This window comes from Gobio gobio (assembly GCF_949357685.1).
Source record: "Gobio gobio genome assembly, chromosome: 24".
NCBI lineage: Eukaryota > Metazoa > Chordata > Actinopteri > Cypriniformes > Gobionidae > Gobio > Gobio gobio.
Window position 1 is genome coordinate 8831212 of NC_137120.1, and position 16466 is coordinate 8847677.

The following is a 16466-nucleotide window of genomic DNA, read 5'->3' on the forward strand; positions in this document are numbered from 1 at the left end:
TAACCAATGAAATAAGCTGCAGGGCGGGAGTTCTGACGTCACACTTGGATGTGGGCGGAGTTGGATATCCACCGCAGGCTGCAGCGAGCCCTACTTGCAAAAGTCGGACAATTTCTGTTGAGGCGTTGCCATAACGCGTTGCTATGGGTTGCGTGCGTTTTGATTGACAGCAGATTTTCCACTGTTCGGAAATGGCTCTCGAGCCAAATATGGTGCTTTCAGAGAGTGTGTGGCCTCACGGGAAAAAAGTAAACCAATATTTTTTTTTCATCCATAATCAGAGCTAATGTGTTGATTTAATAACACATCTATATATTATATATTTTAATGTATTACACAATCAACCAATGCCCGTTTGTCATGTATATACACCAACCAATCGTGATCTGGCAAAGCAAGTTCAAATTCCATTGGGCGATGTGAATTGAAGCGGTAATTTTCTGTTCTTATTCATAAATCGGTTGAAAATTACATGGACAGACAAACTAACGTTTGTGGAACGATTTCCTGCGGTTTGTGTCATTTTATAAATTGCATCACTGACAAAATTGATTTTAACAGACAACAAACAAATCCCTGCACAAAACCATGCAGCAGCAAAAGTTGCATTAATGGTATAAGTAGCAGGGGCTTAGCCATCTTTTCAGAAGTGAGGGGGACAGAAATGTCAGGTGTAATACCTGTTTTTTTTCTGACCTCTGTCTAATTGACAGATTTAATTGATCTCTTGCTTTTAATTTAGTAAGATATCAAATACACTGCTGAACAATAACCACTAATATGTATAAAATGTCCCCCTATATTTTATTCCAATTTTATGATTGGTTTATGCACTACAAACACTTGTTCATTAAGTACCCATGGATTTTTTGCAATGTTAAAAAAATATCACTGAACAAGGCAGTTTAGAAAAGTTTAAAAATTACAATTGTTCAATGTTTTTGAAAGAAGTCTTCTGCTCACCAAGGCTGCATTTATTTAATAAAAAATGCAGTAAAAAAGTAATACAGTGAAATATTATCCCAATTTAAAGCAGCTGTTATCTATGTGAATATATAGTAAAAAGAAATTAAGTAATTTATTCCTGTGATCAAAGCTGAATTTTCAGCATCCTTACAGTCTTCAGTGTCACATGATCCTTCAGAAATCATTCTAATATGCTGATTTGCTGCTCAAGAAACATTTATGATTATTATCAATGCTGAAAACATTTGTGCTGCTGCTTCATTTTTGTGGAAACCATGATACTATTCAAACTTGTGTGGTAAGATTAAAAAAAGAAAGAAATTAATACTTTTATTCATCAAACATGCATTAAATTGATCACAAGTGACATTTATAATATAACTAAAGATTTATATTTAATAAGTGCTTTATTTAATGCAAATAAATGCTGTTCATTTAACTTTCTATTCATCAAAGAATCCTGAAAAATAAAATGCATCATGGTTTCCACAACATTTTAAAGCAGCACAACTGTTTTCAACATTGATAATAATCATAAATGTTTCTTGAGCAGCAAATCCTCATATTATAATAATATCTGAAGGATCATGTGACACTGAAGACTGGAGTAATGATGCTGAAAATTCAGCTTTGATCACAGGAATAAATTACACTTTACTATATATTCACATAGAAAACAGCTGTTTTATATACTAATAAATGCAGCCTTGGTGAGCAGATGATACTAAACATTAAAAAGGATGTCAGTTAGCACTGCATTATTCATATACTTTATTGTCAATAAATACATTGAGATGGCTTGAAAAACACACATGAACCATCTATTGTCGAAATCATGTGTTTGTCGTCGCGTTTCATCAGTCATAATTATTTTTATTCAGCTGCAGGTTCAGTGCTGTGAATTCCTTTGGAACGTGATTACTTCTAAGAATCCGTTTTGGACTTTCTGTGAGAGGGCGCCCTCCGGCTTCGAGAATTAGAGTGTTGCACGAGAGTGTTAGCATGGTGTTCAGATTGCCTTGTTTTTGGATATGAATAAAATGACAGGTCACGTATATTTTATTTTGTGTCTTTGAATTTAAATCTAGATTTATTCACATTGGCTTCTACGTAAACAAACCTGCCCGTGTAACAGACGTAGGCCAGTAAGAGCGGTGCGACTAGACGCCGGTTCTTTACGTTTTATGTTGATGTACGTTTTATTAAAAGTGCGGGACACGTCCCCCGCGTAATCTACGCCCATGGTAAGTAGTGTTAAATTCACTTGTATTTATGTATATTGATACACCGTTTACTATTTCATGAAACTGTAGAAGTGTAGGCTGACGAAATGGTTACGTGAAAGGACTTTATTATATTACCATTTTTGAATATTATGCAGCATTATGAAAGAAGTCTCTTATGTTCATCAAGCCTACATTTATTTCATAAAAAACAGCAATATTCTTAAATATTATTAAAATAATGGTTTTCTATTTTAAAATAATTTAAAATTTATTCCTGTGATCACAGCTGTATTTTCAGCATCATTACTCCACACTTCAATGTCACATGATCATTCAGAAATCATTCTAATATGAGGATTTAATGTCAATGATGGAAACTGTGATACTCTTTTCAAGATTCTTTGATTAATAAAAAGTTAAAAAGAACATAATGTAATAGTATTTCACAATATTAGGCTACTGTTTTTTCTGTATTTTTGATTAAATAAATGCAGGCTTGATGAGCATAAGGATATATATATATGTGTCTTTATATATATATATATATTTACATATTGCCCTTTTTTTAGATTTAGATTGAAGAACTCTCTGCACGGCCCTGTTGCACGCACAAGGAATTTTTCTTGGAATAAAAATATGAAAATAGTATTAAAAAATATAAGGTCACAGTTACGCTTAGTCAGAATAGACATTTACAGATTATTAACATATTTACAGTAGTTGAATAGTATGAATAAATGTAAATATCACCTGAGTTTAGAGGGATTACATTAAACAGTTTGAGTATTGCACTTACAGGCATATGGGGGGGTATTTAACTTGTTTGATAGTCAAGTTGGGCAAATTTTGTAATACAAAAAACATTTGCTGTAGTCACTATTAGATATTTACCATTAACCCCCACACCCCAATAAATACAAATTAAATCATTAAAAAATATATTGGTTTACATGGTAACAAACATTGTTTTAGACATACATCCTTGTAATAAAGTTACTGTGGATTCCCATTAGCATCCCCCATCAATGAAATCTCAATGGTCATTGAATGTCTTCAACATAATTCTTCTGTAAGAAAACACATAACAGAATGTACAGATAAATGAACAGGACTAATGCTCTAGTTACACAAACACAAGATATAGAAGACCAGGAAATCATGTTCATAATCTTTAAGCATGGTATTATTTTTCAAAATATTAGACACAATGTCTTTAATGTGGAAGGTATTTCTTAATTAATCTTCATTATTAATCACATTGGGTGTTTGTGCTTCTCATTTCTTAAATTTTCCATCCCCATGCATCCTCATGATGAAGGACTCTTGAGTAAGGAGCATCCTATTCAGAATTTTTTTCTGTCAAAATGTCTTAGTTTTAATGTTTTACCATAGCTGTTTAAATAAACCTTATATTTCAAATTTCTCAACAGGGCATGTTCATTATTAATATTTATTATGAATGTCTTAACCAAACCTCAACAACATAAGGGCAGATTGCTTGAGTACAATTGATGCCACTTGAATGAACAAGAAGGATATTTCAGTTTACATATACAGTATCTCACAAAAGCGAGTACACCCCTTACATTTCAGCAGCTACTTTAGTATATCTTCTCAAGGGACAATACTATAGAAGTAAAAAATGGGATATATTTTAGAGTAGATGTGCAGCGTGTATAGCAGTATAAATTTACTGTACTCTGAAAATTACTTAAAAACTTAACATACAGCCATTATTGTCAAAATAGCTGGCAACAAATGTGAGCCCTAAGTGAACATGTCAAAACTGTGTCCTAAGTGTCACTGAGAATCATTGTGTGAGAACCATTGTTATCTAGCACTGCCTTAATCCTCCTGGGCATGGAGTTCACCAGAGCTGCACAGGTTGTTGCTGGGATCCTCTTCCTTTCCTCCATAATGACATCACAGAGCTGCTGGATGTTAGACACATGGCACTTCTCCACCTTGAGGATGCCCCACAGGTGCTCAATAGGGTTCAGGTCTGGAGACATAGTACTTGGCCCCTCTTATCACCATCTTCAGCTTCCTCAGCAAGGCAGTTGTCATCTTGGCCTTGTGTTGGGGGCTGTTATCATGTTGGAAAACTGTTTATCTGAAGGGAGGCCATCATGTTCTGCTTCATAATGTCACAATACATGTTGAAATCCATGTTTCCCTCAATGAAGCGCAGCTCCCCATTACTAGCAGCACTCATGCAGCCCCAGACCATGATGCTACCACCACCACTCCTCACAGGGCTTCGCCACACATGCTGGACACCATCTGAGCCAAACAAGTTTATCTTAGTCTCATCAGACCACAGGGTATGGTACACTCTTAAAAATAAAGGTTCTTAAATGGTTCTTTGGCGGGGTGTTTGGTTCCATGAAGAACTTTTAATATCCAAAGAACCTTTCCATTGCACAGAAGGTTCTTTAGACTATAAAATGGTTAGGAAAAAAATGGTACTTTAAAGAACCTTTCACAAAACGGTTCTTCAGGGAACAAAAAATGGTTCTTCTATGGCATCACTGTGAAAACCCCTTTTTGGTTCTTCCTGGCACCTTTATTTTTAAGGGTGTACCAGTAATTCATGTTCTTGGACAGGATGTCTTCAGCAAACTGTTTTCTTGCTTACTTCTTCAGAAGAGGCTTCCTTCTGGGATGACGGCCATGCAAACCGTGAACAAAAACATGAACATGATGAATAGGACATGTGGCTTTGCATGGTTAAACGACGTACCACTGTTATCACTTAGGGTTGTACTCACTTTTGTTGCCAGCTATTTTCACAATAATGGCTGTTTCACGAGTTTGCACTTACATATAATTTATAGAGAGTATTCAATGTGTATTTGGCGTGTTGTCCGGGGGGAGGGCTTCGAGCTCGGATTTAGGCCTGAACTCAGAGTACCCCCCGTATATGTAAGTGGTTTAGAGTAAAAAGTGTGGAGAAGGGGTTGCTGAGAACTGTCAACAAACAGAGGAAGGACTGCTGCGTGTATATATACACCTCTATTGTTGATTGGCTGAGAGCTCTCCACCTGTGTCAATTATCTGAACATGCTTCTCCCGAACCTTGTTAATAAAACATCATATGTTAAGTTATTTTCAGAGAACAGTAAATCTATACTGCTATACAAGCAGCACACTGACTACTCTAAAATATATTTCTATAGTATTGTCCCTTGAGACGATATACTAAAGTAGTTGCTGAAATGTGAGGGGTGTATTCACTTTTGTGAGATACTGTACATCTTCCTTAAGTTGGAGGGAGCTAGGATGAAAGAAAAAGTAGCAAGGAATGAAAATAGGGATACACACTTTAAGAAATGAGAAGCACCAGTCCTCTTCTATACCACATGAATACAACATATTTGCATGCCATAACATCTTATGTATTATTATTTAAATATGATTGAAATGTTGTATTTTATGAGAACTATACAGGAACTCTTACTTGCTCTCCTAATAAAGAATTAATTCATTTGTGAGTTAACTAGTGTTTTTTATTGTTATAGCATGGCCTCACATGTGAATTCTGTGTTTATCATAATAAAGGACAATAAAAAGGTGAACTATTCTCACATTTCTTACTACCCGAGCCCAAAGCAGGATTATAACACCCATATTAATAAATAACTATGCAAATGATGATGATGATAATAATAATAACGATAATATAAAATGTATTCCTGCCATTGTTCTTTATTTTATATTTAAATCAGATAAGAGCAGTCCTCTTTTTTATCAGTTTTTCTGTGTAATGGCATCTGAATGAAACTACACTCAGGAAACCCAAATAACACTTACAGATCTCATAGATCAGAGACAGATTCAGTGTTAGTTTAGAAAAAATACTCACGTTACTAGTGTGAGGATTGCTATAGTAAATCAGTCAACAACAGCAGCAACGTACAGCCGAACAACACATACTGGTAATGTATTCCTGTTACAGAACTTGAAGACCAATCTGAGCCTATAATGATAAATACAGACAGTATTATTACTGGAGATCGGCTGATTTAACTATTATATTTGACTGTTTTGGTCATCAGTTGCATGATATTGATTTAACTGATACATTTAAAAAAAATATATATATAGTGCTTAAAACACCATCACAGCATTGTATAATCATTTGGAAACATCAGCACAGAAAAAACTGACATGCATGCATTTTTCATATAAATGACATTAATTTTGTAATAGGACATAATGTACAAACCCAATCTCAAAAAAGTTGGGACACCCTACAAATTGTGAATAAAATAGGTATGCAATAATTTACAAATCTCATAAACTTATATTTTATTCACAATAGAATATAGATAACACATCAAATGTTGAAAGTGAGACATTTTGAAATGTCTCCAAAAATTTGTGTCACATTGACATGCATGTGAAGGTGATAAAGATGATATTAACTTCACATAACCTACAGTCTGTACAAAAAATGATTAAATGACACTCACCAGTGACAATAACAGCGAAGCGCCTACTGATCTTGAATCTGCTGTTGATGATCTGTAGATGATAATCTCCAGTATGTTCAGTTGTGGTGTTTGTGATGGTCAGAGATCCAGTCTGATGATCCAGCTTCAGTTGGTCTCTGAATCTCTCATCATTATATTCACATTGATCATCTGTACAGATACAACTGAGATCTCCAGTGATTTCAGTGATGAGAATTTCATTAAAATACCACAGCATCACATCACTTTGGGTTTTTATTACACCAGGATCTAAAGTGACAGATTCTCCCTCCTTCAGGGACTTTCTCTTTATTTCATCTCGTTCAGCAGCAGAAAAACCTGAAACACAAACCAACTGATGATTTGGGGATTTTACTGGGGAAAAAAATCACAAAACGACATAAACTGTAAATTTTTATTTGTGTTGCCATGTGCCTCTGGCACATTTTGTTCGTCATGTCTTTGCCACACCCCCTTGTTTCCTTTTCATTAGTCTTTTTGCCTCACTTGTCTCTTATTACCCTCTAAGTTTGCTGCCCTATTTACTGTATTTCCTTTGTGTGTGCTGTTCTGAGCCAGATTGTTTGTCTTCAAGCTCACAACATCCAGTTAGTGTTTATTTTGAGGTCTCTGGTCCAGTTATTTTCAGTTCAGGGACCAGTTACACCGGCTGTGCGTAAGTTACAACTTAGCCTACACTATAAAAATGATATGATGAATAAGTTATAACAACATATGTTGTGCTACGGAATAAAGTACACAGTTAGTTAGTTAGTTAGCTAGTAGTTACTAAGCCACTAGTGAAAGTGGACTTTACATTCCAATTTAAGACAGAGCTTACAAACAGCTGGTCGCTAATGCAACCCTACCCAGGATTCTCTCGCTTTTCTGCATCTTATTTTTTTCTACACCAGCCTGGCTGATCTGAACTGCCTTCCTATTGATTTAACAAATTATGTCAATGATTTTGCATTCTCACAAAAGTTTTGCATTCTCCCAAAAACCTTTGCAAAATTGCTCAGGGGAATGGAAAACATTTGCTATGCAAATGGAATGGCAAATAATTTTCCCTCTCATCTCTCCCCCTCCGCCCATAACCTGCTTTTCACAGACTTACCATGGACAAAAATGCTAAAGCTCACATCTCTGAATCTTCTGATCTGTAGATTATAATCTCCAGAGTCTGTGTTTCTGGTGTTTGTGATGGTCAGAGATCCAGTCTGATGATCCAGCTTCAGTCTGTCTCTGAATCTCTCAGTACCTTCATTACACTGAACATCTGTACAAGTTCTACTGAGATCTCCAGTGATTTGAGCAATGTGAATGTCATTATAAAACCATCTAATTCTGTCTTGGTGCTTCGTTTCAACACCAGTGTGTAGAGTGACTGAATCTCCTTCCATCACTGACACTGACACAGTCTCAACGCCAGACAAATCTGAAGAAGAAATCAGCAGTTAATTATGAGCCAAACAAAAACACACAACAGGAAAGTGCTGTAAGGGTTTATGCATTGTCATGTTTTTTTGTATTTTTTTTTATGTATTATGTCAAATAGCAATAGGAAATTACATAAAAACAAATTGAACTAAACGGATCATACAAATTGTAAGTATCGAAATTAGGAATGCACGATATTGGATTTTTGCCGATATCGATATGCAGATATTTTTCAACTCATTTTGGCAGATGCCGATATCGATACCGATACCGATATATGTTTATTTTTTCCCTTTTGGAAACAACACCATTTTGAGCAAAAACTTTTTTTTTCCATTCTGGTTTCAGATATCTGAGGTCTCCTTACTAAAAGTGTCACGATCACAGACTCCATGACCTCCCTCAGTGGGCACCAGAGGGCGCCCTCGCCCGAATACTGACTTTCCCTTACGAACTCCAATTCCCATGATACATTCCTGCTCTGATGTCGCTGATGTCATCAGTTCATTTCAATTATCATACAGTGACAGTGTGGGCTTTAGATCAATAATTAGATCAGTAATCTAGTTTACATGGTTAATTTAGTTTATTAATTAGATTTATTTCGATGTTTAGTTGAAAAATTTAGTGTCCCCAACTGAGCACGCCAAGCCAGAGGCAACAGTGGCAAGGAAACCAAAACCCCATTAGGTGACCAAATGGAGAAAAATAAACCTTGGGAGAAACCAGGCTCAGTCGGGGTGCCAGTTCTCCTCTGGCCCGTCTTTCGCTTCCGGAGAAGTTCGACGGAGATCCGGGTAAATGCAAGGGCTTCATTTTACAATGCTCACTCTTCATTGATCAGCAACCCGCGCTCTATTCCACCGAGGCGGGGAAAATCGCCTTTGTGTGCTCTCTACTCACCAGGAGAGCACTTGACTGGATCACGGCGGTGTGGCGAACAGACGGCACTGCCTTCCCCACTTTTGAGGAGTTCCTCCAACAGTTTCGGCAGGTCTTTGAACACTCTAAGGAGGGCAAGGGAGCTGGCAATCGACTCCTCGAGTTAACTCAGGGCCGTTTCACCGCCGCCGAATATGCGCTCACGTTCCGAACGCTGGCTGCACAGACGGACTGGACCCAGGACACATTGAAGGTGATTTTTCGAAGAGGTTTGAGTCACGAGTTGCAAGCGGAGCTGGCCTGTCGTGATGAGGGGAGAGGGTTAGATCAGTTCATTCACCTGGCCATCCAGATCGACAATCTAATGCGATCTCGTCGTGCGAGCAATCGCCCTGTCTCAACCTCTCGCTTTCCTCCTGTTTCCCGAGGCTCCACCCCCGCGCCTGCTGACGAGACCGAGCCCATGCAAGTAAATGCCTCTCAATTAACCTGGGAGGAGAAAGAAAGACGGAGGTTTCTGAATCTGTGCCTGTACTGTGGCGGGGCTGACCATTTCCTCAGCACATGTCCTTCTCGACCTCCTCCTAGGAAATTGAAACCGGTGAGTCTGCCTGTTGATGCCCTTAATCCCAATTCTTGTGTATCTGTGCCCCTCGTACTCACTGTTAATGGCCGTTTAATCACCACTTATGCCCTGATCGACTCTGGAGCCGCCGGAAACTTTATTTCCCAAGATTTTGCTCTCCAGAACAGTATTGCTCTGATCCGTTGCCTCTCTCCTCTTGCAGTTGAAGTCATCGATGGGCGGCCGTTAGGCTCCGGCCACATATCTCACATCACCCAAGAGATTAGCATGTGGACGGGAGCCCTCCATTTGGAAACCATCCAATTTTATGTTCTTCATGCTCCCCACACACCGGTCATCCTGGGTCTGCCCTGGCTCCGTAAACATGATCTACACATTCGGTGGGCGACCAGTCAGATTGTCTGCTGGGGAAAATCCTGTCATTCCGCCTGTCTCGCCTCTGCCAAACCACTACCAGTCCGAAGAATCACCACTCCCGGGGGAGGAACTGAGATAGATCGTCTCCCCGCCGCATATCAAGACCTGGCTGAAGCCTTCAGTAAAGTGAAAGCCTCCAAACTTCCCCCTCACCGTGTTCACGACTGTGCCATTGACCTGGTGACCGGCTCCACGCCCCCCAAGGGCTGCATATTCCCTCTCTCCCAGCCAGAGACAGAGGGCGAAGTACATTGAGGAGGTACTCGCGAAGGGCTTCATTCGACCCTCAACGTCTCCGGCATCAGCTGGGTTTTTCTTCGTCCAGAAGAAGGACGGCAGTCTTTCGACCCTGTATTGATTATCGAGCCCTCAATGACCGCACCATCAAGTTTCGCTACCCGCTTCCCCTAGTGCCCGCAGCCCTAGAATTACTCCGTACAGCAAAGTTTTACACCAAGCTTGACTTGCGCTGTGCTGGGGGGAAGAGTGGAAAACGGCCTTCTCCACTACCACCGGGCACTATGAGTACCTAGTTATGCCGTTCGGCCTGGCGAACAGTCCTGCCATCTTCCAGTCATTCATAAATGATGTGTTCCGAGACATGCTCCACCGAACAGTTATAATCTACATCGACAACATTCTGATTTACTCTGACATCCTGAGTGACCATGTTCAGCACGTTCGAGCAGTCCTGCAAAGACTCATCCAACACCAGTTGTATGCCAATCGAGAAATGTGACTTCCACCAGACTTCCACCTCCTTCTTGGGGTACGTCATTAGCCCTGAAGGCGTTGCCATGGACGAGGGAAAGGTTCTGGAGTGGCCACAACCCACTACTCTGAAGGAGCTACAGCGCTTCCTCGGGTTTGCTAACTTCTACCGCCGCTTCATACGGAACTTCAGTACTGTGGCGAGTCCCCGTACGTCACTGGTGAAGAAGAGCACATCGCGTCTCCCCTGGGATGAGTCAGCCACTCGCGCTTTTAACCAGCTGAAGCAGCTGTTCACCTCAGCTCCCATCCTGCATCATCCCAATCCCGAGTTACCCTTCATAGTGGAGGTAGACGCGTCCAACACGGGTCTTGGTGCCATCTTGTCCCAACGGCAGGGGTCTCCACCCAAACTATACCCCTGCACGTTTTACTCCAGGAAACTCAACGCCGCCGAAAGAAACTATGACGTGGGAGATCGTGAGCTTCTGGCTATGAAGGCCGCCTTCGAGGAATGGCGGCACTGGTTGGAGGGGGCCACACACCCCTTTACTGCACTCACCGATCATAAGAACTTGGAGTACCTCCGCACCGCCAAGAGGTTGAACCCCAGACAAGCCCGCTGGTCCCTCTTCTTTACTCGCTTCCAGTTCACGGTCACCTATTGTCCCAGATCCAAGAACACGAAAGCCGATGCCCTGTCCCGGCAGCACGACCCTGAACCCACCACCCATGCTCCAGAGACTGTCCTGGGGCCCGACCTCATCATCTGTCCAATCCAATGGGATATCGAAACCGAGCTTGAACAGGCCAATGCCCAAAAAGATACCCCATCGGCATGTCCGCCTCACAGAGTCTTCGTCCCCGAAGTGCTCCGCAAGCAGGTCCTGGAACATGTTCACGCTCTCCCCAGTTCTGGGCATCCAGGAATCACGGCCACCATTCAACTCCTCCAGAACCGCTACTGGTGGCCAACCTTGGCCCAGGACACTACAAGATACATCCAACAGTGCCAGGTCTGCAACGCCCAAAAGTCATCCCGCCTATTACCCTCTGGTCTGCTCCACCCACTCCCTGTACCACAACGTCCATGGTCCCACATTGCCATTGATTTTGTTGGAGACTTGCCCGTCTCCGATGGCCACACCACCATCCTCACGGTCGTGGACTGATTCTCCAAGGCCTGTCGCCTCATCCCGCTACAAACAGCAGAGCACCTCTGCAACCTTGTCTCTGATAGAGGACCTCAATTCACCTCCAGAGTCTGGGCAGCCTTCTTCCAGATGCTTCAAGTCAACGTAAGCCTCACGTCCGGCTATCACCCTCAATCCAACGGGCAAGTCGAATGCCTAAACCAGGAGATAATCAGGTTCCTCCGGTCCTACTGTCAACACCACCAAGAGGACTGGAGTCGATACTTGGTCTGGGCTGAGTACGCCCAAAACTCCCTTCGGAAACACTCCACGGGCTTAACTCCTTTCCAGTGTATCCTTGGCTTCCAACCACCCCTGTTCCCATGGTCCGGAGAACCCACAAATGTTCCTGCCGTGGACGACTGGCTGCGGCGCAGCGAGGAGACGTGGAACCTGTCACACACACACCTCCAACGTGCCGTCGGCCGCTTTAAAGAACAGACTGACCGCCACCGCCGACCAGGTCCAGGATATCAACCCGGCCAATGGGTGTGGTTGTCCACCCGAGACCTCCGCCTTCAGCTCCCCTGCAAGAAGCTCAGTCCCAGGTACGTTGGTCCATTCAAAATCCTCCGACAAATTACCCCAGTATCTTACCGTCTTGCCCTGCCTAACCATTTCCGCATTGCTCCTACCTTCCATGTTTCTCTACTGAATCCGGCTGTGGCTCCCACTGAGGGAGGAGAGGTCCCAGGAACCGAGCCCCCTACCCATCCTGGTGGAAGGCGAGGAGGCCTATTGAGTGCCTATCGGATCTCTGTCACGATCACAGACTCCATGACCTCCCTAAGTGGGCACCAGAGGGCGCCCTCGCCCGAATACTGACTTTCCCTTACGAACTCCAATTCCCATGATACAGTCCTGCTCTGATTCCGCATTCACCTGTAATCAGTAATCACACACGCACCTGCTCCTTATTCTCAACCCTCATAAAAACCCCACTCACATTACAACCATTGCGAAGTCTTGAGTTACTGTTGTGATCTATATATATATATAGATATATATATATCAGGGTTTTTCCTACATTGAAATTTTTTCATTTTTTGAAAGCCTTATTTGATCAGTTATTGTGATTTATGAATGATTGATGTAGTAGAGCAGTCGTTTTCGCCGTCATCACCCGGGTGTAGAAGTGCCAGACGACGCGAATGAGAAGTCACGCGCGCTGTGAGAAAAAGTGTCTCTGTGCACTCATCCAAAAGCGCGCACACAAATATTGAGTTCTCTTTCAAGTCTTGCTCTTGAACGGACAAACTCACACAAAAGTATGTCAACATGTCCATCTTGATGAGTATTCTAGCAGACATAGTCTGTATATGCCTTAAGTAAACTTAATAGTCGAGAAAGACGATGCATATCCGAGCATTAGGTCTTAAAGGGGCAGTAGCATTAGGTCTTAAAGGGGCAGTAGACTTTACTGCGGTCTGTTTAATGTCAAACAACAAAAGACAAGGACATCACTCACTGCTCTTGATTGAATAGCTTTTGTAAGTTTAATAGGATTAATCTTTAATTTATACAGTCAAATATGCAGTGTTATTTTACATTTGATCATTTTCTGTACCTGAAAACGAATGTTAGACGTACCTGAAAAACCTGAAAAGCATAGATTATCTAATTAGTATCTTTGCTCAATAGTATTTATTTGTGCTGCTGCTTGTATTTAAATTATTTGTTCTTATTATGTTCTTTTACTTTTATTTGACATTAGTCCTTTTTTCCCTGAACATAGCAAATACTGAAGCGTAACGTAAGCGAGGGGGTGCAACAAAATGGAGAACATTTTCAAAGGGTGCCATGTAGAGCCCGACCGATATATCGGCGGGCCGATATTATCGGCCGATATTAGGCTTTTTCCAAACTATCGGTATCGGCATTAGGGTTGGGTACCGAAATCCGGTTCCAATATGGCACCGGTACTTATATAACCGGTATGTACCGGACCGAATCAGAACGCAGATTTCGGTTCCTCATTTCGGTGCCAAAATTCAAACGTGCTTTCGCACTTTGGCTGGCACCGAGACAGACGCTCAGCGCTGGTCTAATCACAACTCATGACAACTATTCAGTGTTTTCAACGACATCAGGTTTATTTCAGGTTTCAGACATTTAAATGCTCAATACTAGGCTACTAGAAAAAAACACACACTGATGTCTATGGAAGCGGCAATGACAATCCTTTCAGACGGTTATAATTTGACAAACGTTACATGTTTTATTCACATCAGATACATGCACATTATATAGTAACTATATCGTTTACTCTATTATTCTTCCAGTTCACTGGTCACTTACTTTCATGTATTTCGTAAGACGAGAATGCACTCAAGTGTTGTAAATTCCGATTCTGAGGCGCAAACTAACATGGCGTCGCCCATTGCGCTTTATAGATCAACTAACACACATTCACTCACACATTTGAACATCAGATAGTTCGTGACACAGTTAAGAAGTTTGTGAATATTTTGAATAAAAAGAAAAAACGAAATAAACCTGATACAGCTGAGCTGTCAGCGCTATTGCGGCTGCTGTGTGTCATGTGAGAAACATGACGCGTCGTCATGGAAACATTAAGACGATGTGTTCAAAAATATTTAGTCAGAGAATATGATCATATTTCAAAATAAAGCTGAAGCTTGAAGCTGGTTAGTAGCATACCAAGAATACAGACTAGGCCTACTTCTGTTATTACTGTAACTGTTATTTAGAGTTATATTAGGCTTGTTGTAGTTGGGTTAGGTGGCTTACGCCCGTTTCACACATACTCCGTCTGCAGTGCGTATGCGGTGCGTGTTGCGTTGCGTATGCGGTGCAGGAGCAGCACGCGCTGTTGTGCTTTCATATATGCTGCGTTTGCAGCGCGCAACTGATCCGCGGTTGTACCACAAACACAGCATTTATTCATTATTATTTTCATTTCAAATCCAAAAGTTGTTACTGAACATGGCTTGTCAGAATTGCAATTCTCTTTGTTTACACTTTCATAGATGTCACGTTTTAACGTAGTACATTTAAACAACGTTTTATTCAATTCATTACTTTATATTTATATAGCCTATATAACTTTATATAGCCTATAGCCTACTTTAGCTCACACAAGTGGCAAAACATTGAAATATAACTTATAGCCTATAAAAATTTTAAATTAGAAACTTACAATAGAAACAGCCGACTCTCGTCTTCTCTTTCGTTTTTAAACCCTTTTAAAAGCAGGTCATAAAGACCTTTTTGTTTTTCCACCTACAGGAACGTACGTGCTCTTCATTATTTCAATTTTTTTAACCTAAATGCCAGGTAAGGTGTCGTTTCCTTGCTTTACCCGAGAAAAAAAAGCCATGTGTTGACTTTGAAACAGAGTATATTTTAAATGACATACATCTGTGGTAAAATTACTAGATTTTCGTGTCAGTACATGTTTATTTTAAAGCGAACATTGTGCTGTCACTTTAATTCCGCAGTGCAGCACAGCAAAAAATAGACTCGGTACGGAAACGATCGCCGGACTGCTGCAGACGCACCGCACCTGGAACGGACTGACGGACAGCATCCGCGCGCAGTGTGAAAGCTGTAATCCGTTAACATGGGTACGGAAAAAAATACGCACCGCATACGCACTGCAAACGGAGTATGTGTGAAACGGGCGTTAGGTTTTACTGTGAATTTGTAAATAAATCAATTATAATTAGTAAATAAGTAAATTGTGTTTTGTATTTATTTATATTCATACATTTAAGTATACGTTAAACTTTTAATAAATGGTTAAATTTAAATAAAAAATAAATAAATAAAAAGCCATTTAATGTCATACACCTCGTTTTGTGGCCTTTTAAAAAAAAAAAAAATTTCCCGTCAAGGCTGTAAAACGCATGCAAATAATGAACTTTCGTGATTGTGAATATCTATAGTGTTCCGTGAGTATAACTCTACCACTAACGTGTGATGTGAATGTATGTTGCGTTGTTCAGTATTGGGATGGAGGCAAATGATAGAATTTGTAGAAAAAGAATTATTTAAATGCAAAACCGAAAAAATATTGAACCGTAAATGCGTACCGAACGGTTCAATATTATATTGAGAATTGTGGCATCCCTATATATATATATTAACAGAAAGGGAGAAAAGAGATTATACAAATCAAATATGCAATACAGCGTTCATAACTGTTTACTTATAAATGTGTATTAGAATATGTTCTTAAACATCAATGTACTTATACATACGCATACATGTACTGACCCCCAAATAAAAAGGAAAAATAAAATAAATAAATAAAATAAAATAAATAAACAAGAACAGAACAACACAGCCAAACACATGAGGTTAATCATTTCTATAACAATTACGGTTTACTTAGCTGAGGAGATCTTTATGTTCTTTATCAACCACTTGTCCCTTTTGAAAGTACTTTTTTTCATCTTTAGAATATATGTAAGTTGGATTTCTTCAATAATTCCAAACCACTGTTTACAGTTCAAAGTAGTATCTTTAAGCCAATTCCTAGTTATAGTCTTTTTGCAAGCCGCAAGAAGAATCTTACATAAATATTGATCACTTTTAGGTACTATGC

At 40.3% G+C, this 16466-nt stretch overlaps 1 protein-coding gene across 1 annotated transcript in view; it reads right to left on the reverse strand.

Annotated features, from left to right (window-relative positions):
- Positions 1-2302: 2302 nt before the first annotated feature.
- The window catches only part of LOC307120954 (protein sidekick homolog), a 33550-nt gene continuing 19386 nt past the window's right edge, over positions 2303-16466 (reverse strand). The window contains exons 3-6 of the mRNA XM_079808256.1: positions 7785-8105; positions 6668-7006; positions 6058-6171; positions 2303-3259 (exon numbers count right to left, since the gene is read on the reverse strand). Of these exons, the coding sequence (XP_079664382.1) occupies positions 6077-6171; positions 6668-7006; positions 7785-8105 (755 nt within the window). The 3' untranslated portion in view covers positions 2303-3259; positions 6058-6076. The remainder of the gene's footprint in view (positions 3260-6057; positions 6172-6667; positions 7007-7784; positions 8106-16466) is intronic.